The sequence below is a fragment of the Alligator mississippiensis genome, chromosome 5 (assembly GCF_030867095.1).
Source record: "Alligator mississippiensis isolate rAllMis1 chromosome 5, rAllMis1, whole genome shotgun sequence".
In the NCBI taxonomy this organism is placed as follows: Eukaryota; Metazoa; Chordata; order Crocodylia; family Alligatoridae; genus Alligator; species Alligator mississippiensis.
In genome coordinates, this window is record NC_081828.1 from 209,998,978 (window position 1) to 210,021,595 (window position 22,618).

At 46.6% G+C, this 22,618-nt stretch overlaps 1 protein-coding gene across 2 annotated transcripts in view; it reads right to left on the reverse strand.

Annotated features, from left to right (window-relative positions):
* Nucleotides 1-22,618, reverse strand: part of OXSR1 (oxidative stress responsive kinase 1) — a 123,703-nt gene that overhangs the window by 91,345 nt on the left and 9,740 nt on the right. Inside the window, exon 2 of one of the 2 annotated variants that reach the window (XM_014609069.3) lies at nucleotides 10,691-10,803. The exons of the other annotated variant lie outside the window; for it this stretch is intronic. Within the exon in view, the coding sequence (XP_014464555.1) occupies nucleotides 10,691-10,803 (113 nt within the window). The remainder of the gene's footprint in view (nucleotides 1-10,690; nucleotides 10,804-22,618) is intronic. 2 annotated transcript variants of the gene reach the window in all.

A 22,618-nucleotide genomic window follows, 5' to 3' on the forward strand; every position in this document is an offset into this window, starting at 1 on the left:
AAGGGGCCTGAACCTTTTTGCCTTATTTCCTCAGAGCTGGAACCTGCTCGTGGCCAGGGATCAAGCTGCTGGTGGGCCGTGCAGCCCCCACCCCCAGCTCGGAGGCAGCACCCAGCCTGATCCAGCTATTCCCCAAGTCCACCTACTGGGAGCCCACCGGGTGCTGCTCTCCAGGTGGGCTCAGGGAAGAGTTGGATTTCCGGTCACCAGAAAACCCAGCCACCTTCCTGTTGCCTTCCTGCGCTGCCCCAGGGGCAAGCCAGCCCATTCCCAGATGGCCCCAGGCATCCTGCCAGCTGCAGGAGCCCGCTGAAAGCAGAAGTGGCGAGGGGGCCCAATCCACGTAGCCTGCCCGCTTCTCTTGCAACTGGGGGCAAGCTGACAGCTGCATCGTTGCAATTTGCAAAGTTGCAAACTACGTTACATCTGGGTGTCATTTAATTTGCACTATGCAAACTCATCTAAACCCCCCCAAACTGGTGCACGTGTAATGTGTGATGCCATTAAGCCACACAAATAACATTTTCGTCATATGTACACGTGATGGTCATCACTATGTACTAGTGTGACTGGAGTCCAGTCACACAATGGAGAAGAAGCAAGTGAACAACATATGCCATATATCTTCTCTCTTCATTTTGAAGAAGTCTGATGTAGCAGCTGGTCTGGCCAGTTCCACACATCCATTTCCCTACAATCTGCCTTTGAGTGCTTTGCTCTAGGAAGAAGCCTATGATTAAGACTACCAGGGAGGGGTTCCCCTAAATGCCAGACATGCATCTGGGGCAGTCCTTACTGAAGCCCTGTGTAGATAAAGAGGGTATCTGAAGCAGTCTCAAACAGATGCCTTATTTCCAATTCACAACCCAGGAAGCAGCATTCAAAGTGTTGCCTTTTAGCTACCAGTGATGCATTACTGATAAAAAAACCAAACATTTGGCAATGGACAATCCTTTGCAGGGGGTTGCATGCTTACCCTGAGCTGCATATGAAAACAGACACCTCAGATTCCGGGAGCTTGCAGCCAGACTTCTGTTTTAATGGCTCTTATGTCCTCCCTGCAAGTGTCATGACAAATGTCTTTGCCACTTCTAAGACAGTAAATTGAGCACTTTAGAGCTTTTGAAACACCCGTAAAACTGCTACAAACCATTATTTTGAATCAGAAGATATCGAATGGCCCCTTTATGGAAGTGTCACAAACGCTCTGATGGAAGGCAGCATATTGCATCTCATTCTGAAAGCATGTCCATTTACTCATTGGTACACGACTCAAAGTTGAGAATTAAATCGGAGAGGGGATGTGAGGCTACCAGCCAACAGCTGACCTACCAGTTAAACCTGAGTGCAGGTGCATGCGTGCATGCAAAGCCAGTCCGCTCCTGAGGCATGTCTAAAGGACTCTTGCTCTCCAACCACTCAAAGCAGAAGCCAGGTAAATTTGAGTTTAGTCCTTGCATACTGAAGCTAGCTCAGTGCATGAAGTGCTTACACAAACACCTGTGCTTTCAAAGGAATCCAGAGTGCTGTTTAGTTAGGAGCAAAGTCAATACAGTGATTCAGATGTGTTTTGCACTATTATTTGGGAAGCTCAAATTAAACGAGGTAAGCCAAAGCAGGTCAGATATGGCCTACTAACACTGCCCTTTGACCTGCAGATGTTCTGAGTACCGATAGGACAATCTTTCTCCCTTGGCTGAAATCCAGATGCAAACTTCCAAGGTTTTGCTCCATGAAGCATTATACAGGATTGCATCACAAGAAGTTGCCACGTTCTGCTCTGTGTCATCCTAACGTTTTAGTTAAGAAGCTATAAAATGAGAATTCATTCATTTCCTTTCAGAGAGTGGCCATAAGTAAATTTTCCTTCATCCTAATCAATCTAAAGCCAGGCTTCAAAAAATAAAAGAAAGCATGAAAACCAGGAAGCAGGAACTCTGTTTTAGCCACAGAATGTCAAAATTAGCCTGTGGAACTCATCAGCACAAGACACGATTAAGGCAAGCTGCTTGGCAGGCTTTAAGGAAAAAAGAAAAAAAAAAAAAGGAGGGATTAGACAAGAACATCCAGAACTTCATTAAACAATGTTAAGAAGTTTGGAAAAGACACGAGCCTTCACCCCACAAGGCAAGGGTTTTCATCTGAGATTGGGAGGAAAATGTCCCTGGGGCAAGATATTCTATCTACTCTTATTCTTGGCATTTCTTGAACCTTCCTTAGAAGTTGCTGGTCCTGCAAACTGGACTGGCATACCACCAGGCTGAATCGAGATGGCCACGCGTACGTTCAATTTTTTACTTCTCATTCACTGCGTGACCTTGGGCACCTCATTCAACATGTTTCCATTCTCCGCAGCTCCAAAATGGGGATTGTACTTCCCCAGTACTGTCAAGATCAAGGTCTGTAAAATGCTCTGCAGATATTTGTGTTGGTACATGTCTCACTAAGCCTTACCTGCCCTCCATCCCCCACAATCATCTGGGAGCCAAATGACTAGCCTGTCCCTCCAGCGTTACAAGCCACATTGGCAAACTAGTGAGTGTCAACATGCTCTCACTAAAACACCTCCAATATATAGGTAATTGCTTGTTATTAGTTATGGTTTGGGGCTGGTTTGTTTTTCTTCTTCACTGGCACCATCATTTCACCTGGATCAAAACAACAGGAGAAAAGTAGATCACTGTTTTCTTTTAGCCACCAGACTTTCACATTCCCCTTGTACTGACGTCCAACCTGAACTATAATAAGATACGACATCAATCAGTAAAGTCATTAAGACTGCTCTGCTTCGCCTCAGCTGCTCATGTATTGAGGAATTAGATGGCAGAGCACCATGCCAGCTTGCAGCGACCACAGCCTTCAGGCTTTCTATTACTTGAGGTCCCATGATACAAGGAGTGCGAGTTAACCCTGTGCCAACTGTGGGCACTTGGTATGTCAAGTTGCATACTGAACTAGAAAACCTGGAAAGTTGGCAGATTTGGGATGTTTACACATTTCCACCCACTCAATCCATCAAAGCCTTTAGGCATTGGAAGAAACAAAACACCCCTGTGAGAAAAACAGCCAGATAAGACATCCGGGATGCTTCTAGTCAACCAGCTTGCTGCTTTTATACCAGATATATGGCACAGATAACCCACCCATGGAAAGTGTCCTGCTGGAGCACGGCAGTAGTTCAGGCAGCTTGGCATCGCCAATGATTACCTGATGCCAGGCTAGTCAAAAGAAGATGCAAGAAAAACAGTAACGAGCTGTTACGGACTAAACTGTCCACATGGGAAACTTTGATTAAGCCTGGACAGTTGTTTTTTGTCTTACAGCATGAGTTTATACTTTTATAACTGCAACTTGAGCCCATTGCTCCCTGTTGTGTCATCTACCACCACCAAGAACAGTCCAGCTCCATCCTCTTTCGAACCCTCTGCAGGGAGTTGAAGGCTGCTATTAAATCCCCTCTCAGTCTCCTCTGCTCCAGAGTAAATAAGCCCAGTTCCCTCAGCCTCTCCTCATAAGTCACGTGCCCCAGTCCCCTCACCACTTTCGTTGCCCTCTGCTAGACCCTCTCCAATCTGTCCACATCTTTTCTGTAGGGCAGGGCCCAAAACTGAACAAAGTACTCCAAACGTGGCCTCACCAGTGCTGAAGACAGGAAAATAATCACTTCCCTTGCTCTGCTGGCGGCACACCTACTAACGCAGCCCAGTATGCCTGTTGCCATCTTGTCAACAAGGGCACATTGTTGGCTCATAATCAACTTATTGTCCACCGCAACCCCCAGGTCCTTTTCTGCAGAGCTGCTGTCCAGTCAGGCAGCCCCCAACCTGTACCGGTGCATAGGATTGCTCCATCTTAAGTGCAGGACTTTGCACTTGTCCTTGTTGAACCTCAAGGGATTCCTTTTGGCCCAATCCTCCAATTTGTCTAGGTCACTCTGAATCCTAGCCCTACCCTCCAGTGTATCTACTACCCCTCCCGATCCCCGCTTTGTCTCATCTGCAAACTTGCTGAGGGTGGACACTATGCCATTTTCCAGGTTGTTAATGAAGACATTGAACAGAACTGGGCCCAGGACTGACCCCTGGGGCACTCCACTTGATACCAGCTGCCAGCTAGACATCGAGCCATTGATCACTGCCTTACTAGCCCAATGCTCCAGCCAGTTTTCTATCCACCTTACAGTCCATTCATCCAGCCAATACTTCCTTAACCTGCCTGCGAAAATGTTGTGGGAGACCGTACCAAAAGCCTTGCTAAAAACGAAGGTAAGCCACATTCACCAGTCTCCCCGCATCCACAGAGCCAGTTGTCTCATCAAAGAAGGCAATAAGATTGGTCAGGCATGCCTTGCCCTTGGTGAATCCACGCTGACTGTTCCTAATCACCTTCTTCTCCTCCTCCAAGTGGTTTGAGATGGATTCCTTGAGGATCTGCTCCATGATTTGTCCAGGGACTCAGGTGAGGCTGACTGGTCTGTAGCTCCTTCGATCCTCCTTCTTCTCTTTCTTAAATATGGGCACTATGTGTGCCCTTTTTCAATAACCCAGGACCTCTTTTAATCACCATGAGTTTCCAAAGGTGATGGCCAATAGCTCTGCAATCTCATCAGCCAACTCCCTCAGCACCCTCAGGTGCATCCCATCCAGCCCCACTGACTTGTATATGTCCAGCTTTAAGTAGTCCCAAACCTGTCCTTTCGCCACTGTTGGCTGCTCACCTCCTTCTCAAACTGTGCTGCCCGGTGCAGTAGTCTGGGAGCTGACCTTGTCTCTGAAGACTGAACTGAAGAAGGCATTTAGCAATTCAGTCTTTTCTGCATCCTCTGTCATAAGGTTGCCTCCCCCATTCAGCAAGGGACCCACACTTTCCCTGATCCTCCTCTTGCTACCAACACACTTGTAGAAACCCTTCTTGTTGCCATTCACATCCCCTGCAAGCTGAAACTCCAACTGTATTTTGGCCTTCCTGACTTCATCCCTGCATGCTTGAGCAATACTCTTATACTCCTCCCTATTTATTTGCCCAAATTTCTGCTTTTTATAAGCTTCCTTTTTGCAGTTTAGTTTACTGAAGAGTTCCCTACTAAGCCAAGCTGGTCTTCTGCCATACTTGCTAGTCTTCCTGTGCTTTGGGATGGTCTGTTCAGGCACTCTCGGTAAAACTCCTCTGAAGTATATAGCCAGCTCTCCTGGACACCTCTTCCCCTCAGTTTGGCTTCCCAGTGGATCCTGTTCATGAGTTCCTGAGTGAGTCCAAGCCTGCTTTTCTGAAGTCCAGGGTCCTTACTCTGCTGCTCTCCTTCCTTCCTTCCCTCCCTTAGGATCCTGAACTCAAATCAGCTCATGGTCACTGTTGCCCAAGTTGCCATCCACTACGTTCTCCACCAATTCTTCCCTGTTTGTGAGCAGTGGGTCAAGAAGAGCATGGCCCCTAGCTGGCTCAGCACTTGCACCAGAAAGTTGTCTCCAAAACTCTTCAAAAATACTTCCTGGATTGCCTGCGCACTGCTATATTGCCCTCCCAGCGAATGTGGGCATGATTGCATCCATCTCAAAAATGGCAAGGACAGTCCCTTTCTGAGGACAATGACTTGGTCACAGCGTGCTCTGCCTCTGCTATTTGGTGGCAGATCATGTCACTTCGGCACTTGTCCAGAGGCACTGGAGTTGGCACAATGCGCTGGGACGATGTTTTCAGTGAGCCCAGCCATGAAATTCTCTGCAGGTGGTGGCAGAGACACTGGGGAGAAGCCCCTGAAGATGACCTAGAAATCTTCATCCCACCAACTCCAAGCAATGTTTAGGATCCCAAGAGCACATGTCACTTCTGACAATAGGCAACAAGGAGCAACATTTTCTGCACAGACAAGGCAACGTTCTCCCCCCATCATAACCACATCCTAGACAGTGGGAAAAGCTGGCTGGAAAAATCATTACGGAGTACTCTGCCTTTAACATGTGTATTGCCAGAGGATTTCAAAAGGTTAACAACCCTCCAGTGGAAAAGGAGGTAAAAATGAGGTTGAAAAACAGAGGTACAGATCTGGCCAGTGACTTCCAAAACCATGAAAGTAGGAGGGCCAGAAATAAATTTCACATGTCTAAGCTGTTTGCTCTCTATGTTAACCCCCACTTTTTAATCATATCCCTGCTTGCAGACTTCCTTTACAGCAATCACCACTTCTTCTGCCAAACTACAGTATCTTGGATTTATTTTGCTCTTTTTTCTGTACCGATTCTTGAGGCAAGGCTGGTATTTTATAGTTAAAACTGCTATAAACACGCGGAAACACCACTCCACAGCTCTAGAGCAGCAGTTCTCAACCTTCTGCACCTTACGCCCCACCAACCATTTTGTCAAAAAACCCTGGTCCCACCATGATAAAAACAAAACCCCACAACACCGCACTGTTCAAGATATCTGCCGATTCATCTATTTAAAGTGCAAACAACTGACTTTTTTTTCCTTCAATAAGGCATTGAGCTGAAGTCCCACCTACATGACCTTCGAGTAGCTGAGAAACACTGCTCTAGAGGAGTGCCGAGAGAGCTTCCAACCACCGCGGGCGAGGTGCAGGTGCTACACACCCAGACACTCGCATGGCCCGTGTGCATTTTGAGACCTAAGGATCGGGAGCCTCAACCAGGCAAATCCTATCATTATCCCTGCTTACTCATACCTCTCCATAAAGATCCTCCATGGGTCCTCTCTTGGACTCCCCTTCAGTCAATCCCTTTTCAAAGCTTTGTATTACAACACAGTTGGAGTAAAACTCCTTGATTCAACTGGTACTGTAAAAGCAACCTTCACTTCTTTTCTTCCCCCTCACCTTCAGCAAACTCATCACCAAATATTAGATCTGCAAAAATCCCAACTCTCTACTGGGCCAGAGGGAAAAAAAAAAAAAAAACAAAAAACATGCTTGTTCATTCAGAAAACCACACAAAAATGCAGCATGGTTCCTCTGATCTATGCTATTGCACCCACTTTGCCAGGCAGATCCTGGGAATAAGCATTTCCCCTTCCCACTCCCAGTGAAGTCTAACAGTCCAGAGTGCTCTACAAAATTAGAGTCTGAAACCTTTATTCCCTTTCTGTCCCAGCTCACAGAGTGGGCAGTACTTTCTAACACAAAACCATGGATTTTGCTGCCTGGGGACAGACTGGAATGCTTGCTGTAAGCTGGCTTTTGTGCTCAGATCCCCTCATCGGTGCAGCAGAAGGATAATGGAGCTAGTAAAACGCCAGACTGTTTATGCTGCTATGAACTAGGGGTATAGGGTAGGGCAGGAAAGATTTTTTGCATTTCTTTTCACTGTATTTATGCCTTGAGTCCATTTCAGCCTGCCAAAACTTCAGCTGTCGTGCTAAAGAAACCCTACAAATACAAATGTTGACGCTGCATAACTAAAGTTGTTCAAGCAAGAGCTACTAGACTTCTAAAGGGGGTAGAAATAGCTTATCTGAAAGACTGAAAACATTGGGACTACTAACACTAGAGAAGAAAAACGAAAAGGACGCACAAGATAAAAAGCAACAAATGATATAAAGAGAGTGATGGGAGTATCTCTTCTCCCCGTCTCAGTCATAACACACAAACAATCGGACATTTAAAGGTCACAAATTCAAAGCTTACAAGTAAAAAATCCTTCTTTACAGAGTGGGACTATGGAATTTGCTGGCACTGAAGATCACTAGAGCCAAGAACTTAAATGGACAAAAGGGATGGGACATTTATAAAGATAGCAATACTCTGAATGATCAGAATAAAACTGAAATATTTTGTAAGGAGACCTTTTGTGAAGTGCATGTTACCCCAGATTTGTCTACCCCTTGGTAGGTCCTTGCTCCAAAGACCTTAGAAAGCCTAAAGATATCACATGAAGGACAGAGAAAGGATGAACCCATAAGAGAGGAAGAGAAGGCAGCCTACATTTTCAGCAATAAGAGAGATTTTAAAAGGGGTTCAGCTTTTAGAGAAAACTGAGAAGCCATCTAAGTGTGGGGGGGGGTCATACCTTTTTAGGGGTCTCTACTTAACCATAAACCTCATGGGTCCTTCATGATTGTGGAGGACCATCTTCTCCCACTGCCATGGGACACAGCACTCTCCACCCTACTTGCCATCTCCTGTAATGAGCAAGGAGTGCTGAACAACATCTTTTTCTGAATTTGACACTTTAAGAGATTTACTGTTCCCACCAGGGAAGAAATGTTTCTTTTGTTATCTACAGCTTTGTTCTCACCCAGGGACATAACTGCATTCAAGCAACAGAACGTTATGCTTAAATAAGTCTACCCTCTTTCACAACATACAAATTACTGTCCTCCAGATCCATTTTGATGCCTGTTTTCTTAAATACATGTAGCTACTAGCTGCTGACCTTTTAAAGTCTGTTTTTTCCGTTTACAGGTGCAGAAAGAGGTCCTTTCATTCCTGTTTTTACTCAAAACTATCCACCCAATTCATCACTACATTTTATTTTAAAATGACTGAGGTTTAGCGACATCTTGAAACATGAATTTTCATCTTCACAGCAGTCCTGCAAACAAGTCTGCAAAAGGACTGGCACCAAATCAGGTCACATAATTAGAGCCCTATGAGAGAAGAAAACGGCAATTCATTGCAATCCTATTCATTATAAGATAAAACAGAGGTATTTTGAGGAATGGGTCAACTGGAGATTAAGATAAGTAATTAGAGGACATTTTATCTAAAATTGCATGCCAAGTCTCCAATGCAGCGCTTTCGAACATGACCCTTTTAGCTGAAATTGGCAATTACGCAAACATTAATAATCTCACTTTCTAGTCTGTGACAAAGGACTTGGGAAGACTCACAAGGACTGGAAGACAGGGACCACCAGCTGCACAGAAGCTGTTAAAATGAAGAAAGGATATGGTGCCAAGATCATGGCTGTAGAAGGGGAAGAGAAGTCAAGAACCCCTACACTAGCAAAAGCCATAATAAGGTTTGTTTGCAGCTGGTCATAGGCAGGGCCCAAAAAGCTTTACAGTCAAATTGAAAGCTTCTTTCCTTGTACAACAGCATTTTTTGTCTCTACAAAGATAAAAATCGACAAAACTTGCAAGCATTGTTCCAATTTTACCTCGATATTGGGAGCACAGAATCTAAAATGAGTTGCCCAAGTTCATGCAGCAAAAGCTAGAAACAGAGCCCAGGAATCTGTGTCCTAATCACTGCACCCCACTGCCTAAAACAGAAAACAATCATCATTCACCATGAAGAGAAATGGGAGCTGGTGATTAAGGCTATTGTTACTAGCTACCAAGACCTAGGGTTGGCAGGGTAGTAAGGGAAAGGGAGAGAAGGAAAGGAGAAAGAAAGGCTGGCCAGATTTTAAGTTAACTGAGGGGAAGTCTGCTAAGGTCTAGGGACAGGGGATGTAAGGTCCTTGGGAAAAAGGGAAAGAATATGAAATCACTGAGCCTCAATGGGCTTGGCTCAGTGTTAAGATTATATGTATGCAATGCAAAACTGGGAGGGAAATCACTAGTATGTGTGGAGACAGAAATGAGGACACTGAGCCCACCAATATATCCTGTACAGTAGAGAAAGACTAAGTATGAATTACAACAGTAGTCCAGTGGTCTCTTCCAATTTTAAAGTATTAAGGGGTCCTGGTCAATTAGAGCACAATGGGGCAAACATGGCACATCCACTGCTGCTCTGTAGCAATTTATACTCTTAGGAAAACTTCTTCACAGTCAGGGTGTCCAGACTGTGGAATAAACTCCCTCCAGAGGTGGTGCAGTCACCTACCCTGGAAATCTCCAAGAGGAGACTAGACAGTCACCTCGCTGGGATCACCTGACCCCCAGTTGTCTTCCCTGTCTGATCCAGGAGGCTGAACCCGATGATCCTCCAAGATCCCTTCTGGCCTTACAATCTATGAATCTCTGCTCTGAACAGAGTCAGTGGTATGATTTGCCATACTACTAACGTGTTTCTATGCTGCAAACCATGGCATCCTCTAGATAGGTCTAACATGGCTCTAAACAAGCTGGTATTCTTGTTGCAGCATCCCAGAGCTCGGCACAAACTCATTTACCCTTCCCCTCAGATAAAGAATTGAGGGAGAGAGATTATAAAGACGATAGGGACAACGAGTAAGCTAGCCAGACTACAGGAACAAACTCCTCAATATTTTTAAGTTTCCTGTATGAACTATTTTGCATCCCTCCCATTTTAGGTCAGATTGTGGAGCTCTCACCTTGTATTACTGTCCAATTAGTTCCACTCCAACCATGGACACTACTTAAATAACTGTTCAGTGCAAGGCCAATTATCTGATTCCTTTCAAACTTAAGGATAGAGTAGGGGGGAAGCCTACTGCTTGGGAGTGAGCATTAGCTGAACTGATGCAACACGGGGAGCACGGGACAGACAAGAGTCAGAGCAGCGCAGCAGACAAGTACTGTGACTGTAAAGAGCACTAAGCTTTTGGTCCATCTACAGCCTCTTGGTACTTTGTCACCTATCATGTGCAACATTTGGGGTTTTACTGGGAGGAGTGGGAGAAGGTCTGAGTATGGGACAGCACAGTGCTTTGGGCCCCTCGTGCCAATAAATGGCCCCTTCTGGAAAGTTAAAAGCAACCCAGGGCCAAGCAGTGGCTTAGGCCAACTGGATCACTGCTTTCCCAAACCCATTCACATCACTGTTTACCAGAAGCTCATCCATGCTGGTCTGACATTTCTCAAGGTTGATTCGTTTAATTGCCACCTTCTCCTTTTTCGGGATACAATAGGCAGCTTGCACCACAGCAGTTGCTCCGCTCCCTGGGGAAGAGAGAAATGCACACAGTCAACACCTGTTCCTATACGCCCATTGCAGGAAGGCTGAAAAGTCAGAGATGCCAAAATTACAAACTCCAGCCACTGCTAATTAAAGATGAAGACCTGATGAATTCAGGCCCTTGGAAAGAAGTTCCATGGTGTTAAGCTCTGCATAAAATCAGGATGCACATATCAGAAGTGCTGGGTTAGCAAAACAGAAATAATGTAGAAATTCAAGATCATTAGAACAGCGTTGACAAATGAGGGAGAAACCTTGCCTTTACTCACCCAAGTAGCCCAACTCTAGCAGTGAGAAGGGCAAGACTGAGCCCTTAGACTGGGAGCAAATATTGTCACAGGATCTCTTTAACCTAGTCTGTCCCACCTTATATTTTAGAAGCAATCTTTATTTATTTTTACTACCAACACTGCAATTAGAGACTTTTCAAATATTTATAAGTTTCTTTTCACAGCTCCTCCTGTTTGGGCAATGAAGACAATACCAGATTGTTTCATTAGAGCCTATTCATTCATTCATTCAGCTCCAATTGTCTGATACCAGCACAAAGCCTTAGGGTCTGGGTTGCACCACCACAGGAGAACATTGAAATTCAAATAAAAAAAGCTGTTTACAGCCATTTAATGTAAAATTTGTTTAAATTCAGTTAAATAGGGTGATTAAAATTCTGTGTCTAAGCTACTAAACAGCATCCTTTTGGTATAAGAGAGACAGATGGTGTTAATAAGCTCTAGACAGATTTATAAGAGAACCGTAATAAGACAGGAGTTATTTGCTGGTTCCCAGCACTAGCTGAAATAACAGGGTTTGTCCATTAACGGGGCACCTGGACTATTTTACTTTCAACCCAACTCTTGGCTGCCTCCATTGGCGTAACAATCCAAATTCATGGGAAGAGCAGAAAAAGAGTCCCAAGATCTTCCCATTTTGTACAAATTTAGCGCACAAAATAAAACCGTAATTCCAGCTGTGAAAAAAGTTTGTTTCGTTCGACTAGCTCGTTTCGTTCACAGCACTTGAATGCTTTGGGGCTAGAGGAAGTCTTGAGAGTTACATGGACTTAATGACAACCAAAACCATTTCAATTAACCCCAAAAGAGCAGCCAAACATGCATCTGCCCAGAGCTTTGGACACAAAGGAAACAGCCCTCTTCTTTTCCCACAGACTTGGATACAAAGTGCACCAGGAAAACATCCTAGGAAGAGATACCAGGAGACTGTAGAGTTCATTAACCACTCAGTCACACCACCACCTTCATGTACCAACCCTCCCCATATACCCTCTCGCCTTAAAACTAGCCTTGTGTTTCCTCTCTCAGCTGCTCACCTCTTTGCTCTCCTGGGACCTTTGCAGGGGAGGAGGACCTTGGGGATGGGAAGGCAGAGTGCTCTCATTGAGACGCACACTCTGCACGCGCATGCACACTCTCGCTGCACACACTCTCTCTGCAGGCAATAAATACAGTTCATGAGAGATACAGCCAGCGATCGCAGCTGCTGGCAGCTCAGCGGTGGGAAAGAGCCGCCTCGCAGCAGAGGGAGGCCATGATGTTACAGCCTTCAGCTGCATCAGCTGCGCGCGAGAGCCAACTGCAAGGGACAGTCAGTAATTTCAGATTAAAAAGGAATATCCAGGAAACACAGGCGAGGTTTATTTCATCCACGATTCTGTTTGCACCTCTCCTCTCCAAACCAAGCATGCCCGGTGCTTAAAGCTCTCCTAAAAGCTCGCTCCCAGATGCACATTACCACCCCCCACACAAACCAAATTGTGCTGCTCATCTCTTGATCTTTGCCATTTCCATCACATCCAAAGCAGGATGATAATGCAGTGTTCAAGGCAGAGGTGTCCACAGAACCTGGGGCTTGCTCCGACCACTTGTTATAGCAGCCTTGCCATTTGAAAAAAACATTTTGAGGGCCAGCTCCAGTAAGAAACTGAATGAAACTGGTCAGTTTGGGGGGGGAAAAAAAATTAATGCTATAGTGGGTTTTTCAGTTTGGTGGCTGCTTTATTGCATCCAGAAGCTTCCTTTTTTTTTTTTCCCCCCCCCACCGCCACAAATCCACCCCCTTGTTCTGTGACACCATTCAAACACAGAGAGCTTTGCCTCCCTTTTTTCTCCCCATGTATTTTAATTAATGCACAGGAAGAAACAACAACCTAGAGCAAGCCTGAGTCTGATTGTTAAACAAAGGCTGTTGAAGTCATCCACAGGCACAGCTAGTAATAGCTTCCTTGAAGCAAATCTTACAAAAGACAAACCTGAGCACTGGGTGCGGGAGGAAGAATTTAAATTTGGGGGGGTTGGGGGGGTTTTTGTTTCGTTTTTAACCCCAGGGGACTGAGAGGGGCGTCCTCAATCAAGGTTTCGTGGAAATGCAACATCAGTGGCACAACCCAACCCATGGAGCTCACCGTTCTGGCCCTCACCAGAGGTCGAGAGCATGGGGAGATGCACTTTCTGGGTTGCCACTTGATATTAACAGGTGTATTTTGCCAGCTGAGCCCTAAGCCCAAGAGTTTACTGTCTAAAGCTGCCAGGAGGTAGAAAGCCGAGCAAAGAACAGAGAAGTCACCAGCTGGGCTGTTTTGTGGAGCAGCTGGCTTCAGAGAAATTTAAGGAAGAGGTCATTTATTACTTGCAGGCATTCGTTAATCCATACCGTTCCCTAGCCCAGAGGGCAAGATCAAAAGCTGCTAGAGACACTTAGGTGGAGCAGGCGGTAGAGGGCATAAGACAAGAAGGGTAACATCGGCAAGACTCTTCCTTCAGTGCTTTGAAAGTGAACCTGAAGCGACATGCGCAGGGAGCAGTGGGAAAGAAGAGGGGAGGGAAAGAGACAGTGCAGACAATGAAAAATAAAGGATGTAGGAGAGGAAGAGCAGCCAAAACACAGCTGCAGAGACGAGAGGGAGAAGGGATGTGAAGAGGAGAACATTAATTGCATGGCAGGCTTGTAAGAGACAGCCCCTGCCATCCAGGCCTGGCACTCAATCATCCCACTTGGATACAACCTGCCTTCGATGCCCTTTCACCCTGCTGGCTTGGCCTTGCAGTGCTTTGGGCAGGCTTACAGATTGATTTTGGATGTGGTGCAGCTGCATGTTTCAAGCCTCTGTTCTTCTCCAGAAGAAAACAGAAAGCATGCAACAAGCAAGTTCAAGAGCGAGGGACAAACCCTGGAGAAAGCAATAAAGTCAAGGGGAAAAAGTGCACTAACATGCAGGTCCTGCTACTCCTGTTCTCCCCCAGAGGACCACCCTCTTGGAGGTGAGCAAACATCCGTGCCTTCACCTGGCCCTTGAGAAAGTGTCCCCAATTCTGGGAGAGATTTGCCTGCTAGCTTCTGACACATTAGAAAATCAGAGGGTCTGGCCTTTGCTGGACGGCTTGAAACATATCCCAGCTGAAGGTCAAAACACACAAGTTGGACCGACTGCCAGAGTAAAACTGGACATTGTGCTGCCTGTCCTACAGGGACTAACACAATCCCTGCCTCGCTTTCTCACTACCTCTCCAGGTAGAAAAAGTTATTGCCTTTGGGCCAACGTAAAAGCCAAGCAAACAGATGTCCATACCCCTTGTCGCACCATAATTGCCAAAAATGTGTCGGCATAAAAGGTGCTAGTAGTTTCTGCCACTTTCTTGTGGCAGACATCTGTTTTATGGTGCGAAAGCACGGCAGACCCGAACTGTCAGCACTCTCCAGTTACCCGTTGATGCTCTGGTGTGGTCCTGCGGCAGGGACCATCAGTCAACCGACCGGCAGCCTCAGCCCTGGGACTGCACCACTTAGAGATGCACCCCAGAGATTTCCCTGGTTGCATCTCTGCAAGGGGAGGAACGTGATGTCCCACAGGATCGATGGGCAGAGCAACAGACAACATCCATTTTGCCCAATGATGTGGATGCAGGACACATCTGATCTGCTTCATTTGGCAATATCTATTTAGGGCCTCTGTGATAGACCTGCTCACATGACCCTGTTGGCTAAGGACCATGCCCCTGACTGATACAGCTCAGACAGCAGAAGCCTCCAGTCCTCCGACTTTCGGCACAGCTAAAGTCACACCAGCAAAACTGCACTTTTACCAGCGTAGACTGTTGCACTCATAGGTCTTCTTGCTGCAGGTGCTTTCACCTTCAAAGGAAATGTAGCTTGCCAGTGTTTCTATACTGCATAAACAACCTTGGCCTGGCAAGCTTAACTCGTGGCTTACAAAGGTGCCGCTTAAATTTGCAGCTTAGGTTTAAGAATGTGATATTATAAAATGGCCATGGCCTCCAGCAATAAGAGCCCAGGGACTAAAAATGCAACTAAGTAAAAAAAAATAATTACTGGGCTTTGCATTTCTCCTTTATGGATGGAGAGCAGCCAGAGGCATCATTTTTGTTAAGTCTCTTCTGCACACCCCAAACCCACCCGGGCCCAAACATATGTTCTTCAAGGGGCTGAAGAGGGCTGTCTCTCTGGACTTGTCTACACTACAGCCATAAGATCAGCAAAGTCTCCGTCACTACATGCTGCATCTTCACCAGGAAGGGGGTTTCCGCCAACACAACCACAACCCCTCCTGAAACAGAAGTGAATCCAGCAAAAACCCTTTTCTGTCCACACAGACACACCCACACCAGGGGTGTTGCTGCTGGAGTTTCTTCAGCAAGGGGGTGGGATCTTTGCACACCCCTAGTCAACACAGCTGCTGCCACACCCATGTAGCACAAAGCTTGCTTCTATGGGTACATCAAGATGGCCTTGGCTGAGAAATAAATCCCACCCACTTGTACCCAAGCCTGCAAATTAGGTGGTATAACCTACACTTCAGCAGTCCTGAGCATGTGCCCCACCGTGCACTCGGGCTCCCCAGACAGAGACAACCAGGAGGTGTGCTCAGAGCTGCTCAGGCCCACACCTGAGCAGTCTCTGCTGCCTAACCTGCAAGCAGCAGGTGTGCACAGGTGGGACTGATCTCTGTGATGCTCCTGAAGCTACATAGACTTAGCCTGTGTATTTAAAGGGTGCCCAGAACAACAGAGATGTGACATCTATGGGGACTGCCTGGCAGTCTTGGAATAATATACTCCAAATCCCAAAATGAAAACCTTCTTGGGGAAAGAGAGGGAATCACCCGGACTGAGCCCTAACCCCAGCAGCTCTCCTTACAGCAGCCACCACCTGCTCGCCCCACCACCCCACTCACTTCTCTTCCCGGCTCCTTCGATCACAGTTAATTACAGAGAAACAATGAGATCTCAGAAGCGTATCAAGCAAGGATTAAACCGAGCTGCAGAGGGATGCGCCACAAGCAGAGCTGCCCTTTGATAGCAGCAGCAGTCTGCCATGCGTTAGGCACTGAACAAAGACAGGTTTCCAGGCTTCTCTGGAGAGTAGTGAAAACATAGCAACATCGCCACTTAAGGAATCGCAGCGATGTGATTTATTTGTGAAATTCCTCGGGGGTGGGGAAGAGCCAGACAAGAGCCTAAATGCTGTGGATCAAGGTTAATGCATACGGTAGATGGGGGAAGGGGGGGAGCAGAGAATAAGATGTTGCCTGGGAGGGAAAGCTATTGAAGGCTTAGAGGCAGGGAACAAAAAGTTTTGAGAGAGAAGAAAAATTCCCTGGCAGGCCATTATAAATCCCAGACTAATGAACCTTCCAGTCCCTCTTGATAGCATGTCACACGGCAGTCCAGTCCCACTCCCAACGTGTGACCCATGCATCGTGAAAGGACCCAACCACCAACTCCCATAAGCTCCTGGAGAGTGATGGATCAGTGTTTCTAGCTTCAGCTCCGAGACGCACACCCATTGTGTGACCTGTTTCAAGCAGCAAGGTTGTGCAGGATGGGACAGCTAGATGCTGGAACCGGTCCTTCGTCCGCTCAATTCCCCAGTCACTTCCATGTCACTCCCCCCAGAGACCACTGGGCTCTGGGAGGTCTGGCTCCTCATTCACCCCATCAGCGAGCGTGGTGGTAACACACACTGGGAACAGGAAAACATATCAACTATAGACATGTTTTAAGCATAATCTACTCTGAAATAGAGTAAGAAAATGTACATCTGTAGAAAAAATCCTGAATGCAATCCCCTCACGTGATTGCATCCCCATTCTTGATTCTCTGGGCTTGGTCCAGGTCTTGGGAGGGGGGGTGAAGCTGTGTTCACTGTCCCACCCATCTCCCCCTCTCCAGACGGTGCTCTGTTTTAGCCTCCCATCTTAAAGGGAAAAAGAACAAGCCTAATTTTATAAGACAGCCTCTGTCACCACAAAGAGGTGGAGAAATTGCAGCTCCCCCAGACACATGCACAGAAGGAAGGAGGATGTCCGCTGCCTCCCTTCTCCCCAGACAAGTTTCTCTGAAAAAGTCATAGGACTGGAGGGAGCCTTTCATTGCCAATTATCCCAGACGGCCTCTCCCCTACAGACTGCAGTGTCTAGTCCAGATCACTACTTCAAACCCTCGCACGCAACCACAAGGAACAATATCCAAAATGCCACAACACCCTATATAGCATGCCACATGTCAAAGAGCAGTGGAGCCGAGGGTACTGCCAATGCAGCGGCATAGAAGTAGTTTGTTAATAAAGGCGTAGCAGTTTCCAAGAGGACCATGCCCCAAGACAAAGGGGGGCACACCCCATAACCTGTGACAATCTGACAGGAGAGAAAAATTCCTTCCTGACCCCAAATTTAGTGAGTCACAACCCAAACTTGGCAATCAGTGTGAGCAACTAGCTTCAACAGTAGGGGAGAAGCGAAGATTGTGCTGATGTTTCCTTCAACATGGATCACCTCCATATCAATACTGACTTGGCATTACAGCCTTCCCACATGGAAAGCATGCTCTTTCCTGGTTTGATTAACAACAAAAGAAAAAAATAAATCCACACGAGTCAAGATACGTTTCCAACCCCTGTAGTTCATTCAGTGAATACCCTCATAATTAAACCAACACACTATGCATAAAACAGCACAGCGTGCTTCCCAAACCTGTCATATCACCCCTTCCCATGTATGTACCTGGCTAGTATGATGGGAAGTCATCACATATCTTCATTCCCCTTCAACCTCCAGATCTAAATCATGCTTTTAAGCACTTGGGGTGAAAGCAGTGAACAATCAATATGCTAGCAACAAAAACAATGAGATATCTGGAAAACACAACGTATGGAAAGAAAGGTTGGAAGAACTGGGATGATTTAGTCCAGGGAAGAGAAGATTGGGGGAGAAGTTGCAGACTGCCTACAAATGCAATAGGTTAATATAAACAGGATGGCCATCCTCTGGATCCGCACACAAAAATAATAGCCGTAGGCTTAGATCTCAACAAGGAAGACTTAGGTTAGATATTAGGAAGACCGGTCTAACTATAACGGGGGGTTAAACATGAGAACAGATTCCCTAGAGAGGTTGCAGAACCTCCACTACAGGTTAAACAAATATTTGAGCAAAATGGTTCTCACAGGGATGTTCCTGCTTCGGGCAGGGGGGTGGACTAATGACCTCCCGAGATCCCCGTCAGCCCTGCTTCACCACAATGCTAGCTTTGTGACCCTCACACACACACACACACACACACACACACACACACACAGTGCAGACCCTAATGCACTTTAAGAAGCGAGCCCAGTTACCTACATCCTAGAACGGGTACTCCCACCTCCCCCACGCTGCAAATGTCATTCCTTTTGCAAGTGCCCATCATTGGTCCAGGTCTGTACAGGAAGCAAAGTTCCTTTCCATCTGTAGCCTAGTGAAGAAGTATCTTCCTTTCTTAGGAAAAAAAAGGAAGTGCTATCACCTCTGGAGTCAGCTGAAGACACTGCAGCTCTCCATGCCACATGCTTGCATGAGAAGAGGTTATACCAGCCTTACCCCATCATCACCAGACAGGTTCCTGTGCAAAAGAGAAGTCAAAGACCCGCCTGACAAGTGCCCAAGCAGCAGTCGCACGCTGCTGACATCCCTTGAACTCTGGCAGGACTTCCCAACAACTTGCTAAAAGAATGGACGATCAAATCCACAGTGACAGCTACACAGGGCATTCATCAAACTACAGGAGATTCCCCACAGAGAATGTCACCGGGTGGCTGAAAAATGCACTTATCCATGGCAAGAAGGAAGCTTTCCCAGGCCAGGGCCATCACCTCTGCCATTTCAGCTCTCATTTGTCAAGCAGCAAGTGCCCAGCACTGAAAGCAGAGCCTTCCAAACCTGGCCAGCATCGCCTGCCATGTTACAGTCCCGGCCAGCAAAAAGATCGCTCCAGTGGTTCTGCTGCCGCTCAGGTCTCACCCAAACAGCGAGAAGATCAAAATGGATCAGGCGTGGCTGCTTCTGGAGACACCTTGAGCAGAACAAAACCAGCAAGAAAGAATCAGGACAACCACTTTGCGGCCAGCTGAAAAAGCTATGGGGAGGAGGAAAGGCCCTGGAGCCATCCAGCTGGGAGGGAGGAAACGACAGGACAACACAAAAAATAATAGGGGCTAGAAAAAGCCCCTATTGATCAGCAGAGTCCACTACCACCTTCCATGCAACTGGGAGGCTGCTACGTGGGGAATTACTATGAATGATATTACCATTAACCCAAAGGCTAGTGGGGGGGGGGGGAATGTCCTCAAGCTACAGCTAGTGACAGGACCCAGACTGTAATCCCAATATTCTCCCATTTTCTAGCTGTAGGGAGGGGATAGAAGAAGTGTGGCTTTAAGCTGTGCATTACCTCTACATTTTTGCTCTCTAGCCACGTAGTGTCCGATATACAGATTAGGAAAAGAAAGGGAAAAGGGGGCAGGGGCAAAAGCGTGTGCTAATAAGCACAATGCAAAAAGGAGATACTATATATTACAAAGTAGCATGAAATGAAGCCAGAAAGAAAAATGCAGAGTAACTAGAAGAAAGATGATGGGAAGTGATTAGAAAAGAAAAAAAAAACCTGGAACACAGACAATACTACAGTATATCTAAATCCCACATGTACCTCTTATATTCACTTAAATTACGAGAGTCTCTGTAGCCACCTGCTGACACACTTCTCACTCTGCAAGTTGGGCTGGGCCCTCCAGTTGCTTAACATCTGGGAAATTCATCAAGCCCCAAGTATTATGGCACCGTTTCTAACTCTGCATAAGTGGTAGAGCAGTCTTTGTTCCAACCAGTCTTCAGACAAGAGGGAGACTGAGGCCTGACCTGGGTTTTGCTGTCAGAATTCACATTTTGCCAAAAAAATCTGAAAGTGTCTCTGCACTCGGGACTCCCCAACCGTGACAAAGCCTCTTCTACCTGCCAGCAGAGTAACACGACCTATCCCAAAGGGAAGACTGCCTGTCGCCACCCAACAGAAGACCTGTGTGGACATGCCCAAACCCTACACTGGCTGCTGCAGTCCTTTAAGCGGGCTGGTACCTTCCCCAAGGTGGGCTTCACCTCTGACCATACAATGCTGTATTTGAGCTGCCTGGATCAGCCAGAAGCCAAGCAGATGCAGACTCCCCGTGGCAGGTTCCCCATGGCAGCTGTCCAGCATCAGAAGCAACCTTCTGTAGACAAGACCTGACACTATTAGGATTAATTTACAAATTCCTGGTTGTTCCAAAGCTCAAGATCTCCTTCTCATCTGTTAGTATCTGTAGCATCCAATGCATTCAGCTAATGCTTCAGTATCGACCCAGCAGGTTCAAAGAGGAAACCTATATGCATGATTCACAAAAACTCAACTGTATAACAGATGAGCTGTACCTGAAATATCTGAACTGCCTATAAACGTGCTGATAGTGTATTATTCAGTACCTCAGTGAGAGCTCTCCCGTTTATCATGCTGTTCAACACCAAGCATCATGGAGTAGAGGATGGACGTTTCTGCCTGAAGAAGAGTGTTTATATTCAAGATACTTCATGCTCAGCTGACCCAAAGGGAAGTGCCCATAGGAGAGTAAAAATGATTCAACCCATGCTCTCTCTCCAGTGTAGTATCAAACTGAACTTGACACAGATTATATGTCAAATTAAATAGCTGGGCAGTAACTCTTTCAGATGTAAGAGTGAACGTAGAAGTCACTTGGCAAGAAGACATTTTTTTCTGAGTCATTGCCACTCATAGGCAATAGCTCAGTTTTGGTACTTTTCCCCCCTTCAGTATTCAGCACTGTATTAAAGGGACACTGTTCCTGAGCTGTTGGGAAGCTAAGCTGGAGTACTCAACTTGCTGCAGACACAGAAAGATCTTCAACAAGGAAAGGGCGTTGGGGGTTGTTGGATGTAGCCCACTGACCTAAGGACATAGGCAGGCAAGGTTCTCTGGGTAGATGTGATCTCTTTTATTAGACCAACTAAATCGCTGGAAAAATTGTTCTTTGCAAGCTTTCAGAGGCACAAACACCGTTCCAAAGAACAATTTTTCCAATCATATAGTTGGTCTAATAAAAGAGATCACATTTACCCAAAGACCCTTGTCTTCAATGAGGAAGGGTGTTTTAAGGGAACTCCCCTGCTGCCAAGTGCCTCACGCTCATGCACGTTACTCCAGGACCCACCGCTCTCCGATTCCTCAGAAGCTTTTTACTATTGCTTGAACACCAGATGTCAGAAAAACATGGTCCGATTCCCCACCACCTTCTCCATCTCTCCCCAACGTGAGTTTATGTGCTAGGCCTACTGCAGTGGCTCTCAGCCTTTCCCAGCCAGAATCACAGATGTTAGTCTAGCACATGCCTATATTAGAAGAGAAGTGGAAGAGACGGCAACCACTCACAAAACAGTTCACACCGAGGATCTGATACGTTACCATGAAACATATGGCAATATATGGCGCTCTGGCCAGATTTCCAGTAAAACCAGGCTCACAGTCAGCCATAACCAACAACCTCTCCCATGCATTTAAAAGAATTCAGGTCCAGCTTAGGTGGTCAAGGGATTCAATTCTGTTTTAGATCCGATTTCCTGCCATTAAAAACATACTGCAGAGTAGATGGGACTGCAGCTGCATGCCCACCATAATCTGCACGGACACAACCTACACGGAGAGGCCGACAGAGGAAACTTGCCAGACCACCCTTGTTCCACTGACCAGCAGCAAGTTTCTGCTAATCTCTAGGCCTGCCAGGCAAGGAGGGACAAGAGGAGAAACATGAATCGGTGGAGGCCATCTCCTCACAAATCAAACCAAAAGGGACCACTGTGATCGTGACCTTGGTCGATGATCTTCACCTGGGTATCAACAGGGGAAACTGCCTTGCTGAGCCATCCATACAGCTGACCACAAAGTGCTCATTTTACAGGACAGCACTAATAAGGTTTAACTCTTTCCTGGTGGGGTGGTCCCAGAGGGTGCTGTTGGGCTAGGGCTGACTTAAGGGAAGAAAGCTGGGCCTGGATCACCCACCATTGATGGGATTCAGCCTCCCCTTGTCATACAGATTCACAGCTTTGGGATGCTCCTGTATCTTCAGGTAGCAGCTGTGGCTAAGAGCCCCTTTCACCACTCCATCTGGCAAGATGGCTGTGACTTTTTCATATTTGGATCTCGCCATTAATCACCCATGCCTTTATCACTTCAAGGCTAGACAAATGCAATGCACTCTACGCAGGACTGCTCTCGAAAAGCATCTGGAAGCTGTAGCTGGTGCAGAAGGCAACAGCCTGCCTACAGGGGTGGGTCACGACAAGCACTCAACTCTAGTCCTCCAGCATCTGCACTGGCTCTCAGTAGCTTTCCAGGTATAACTGAAGGTGCTGGCTTTGACCTATATGGCCATGAATGATCTGGATCCTACATACCTAAGGGA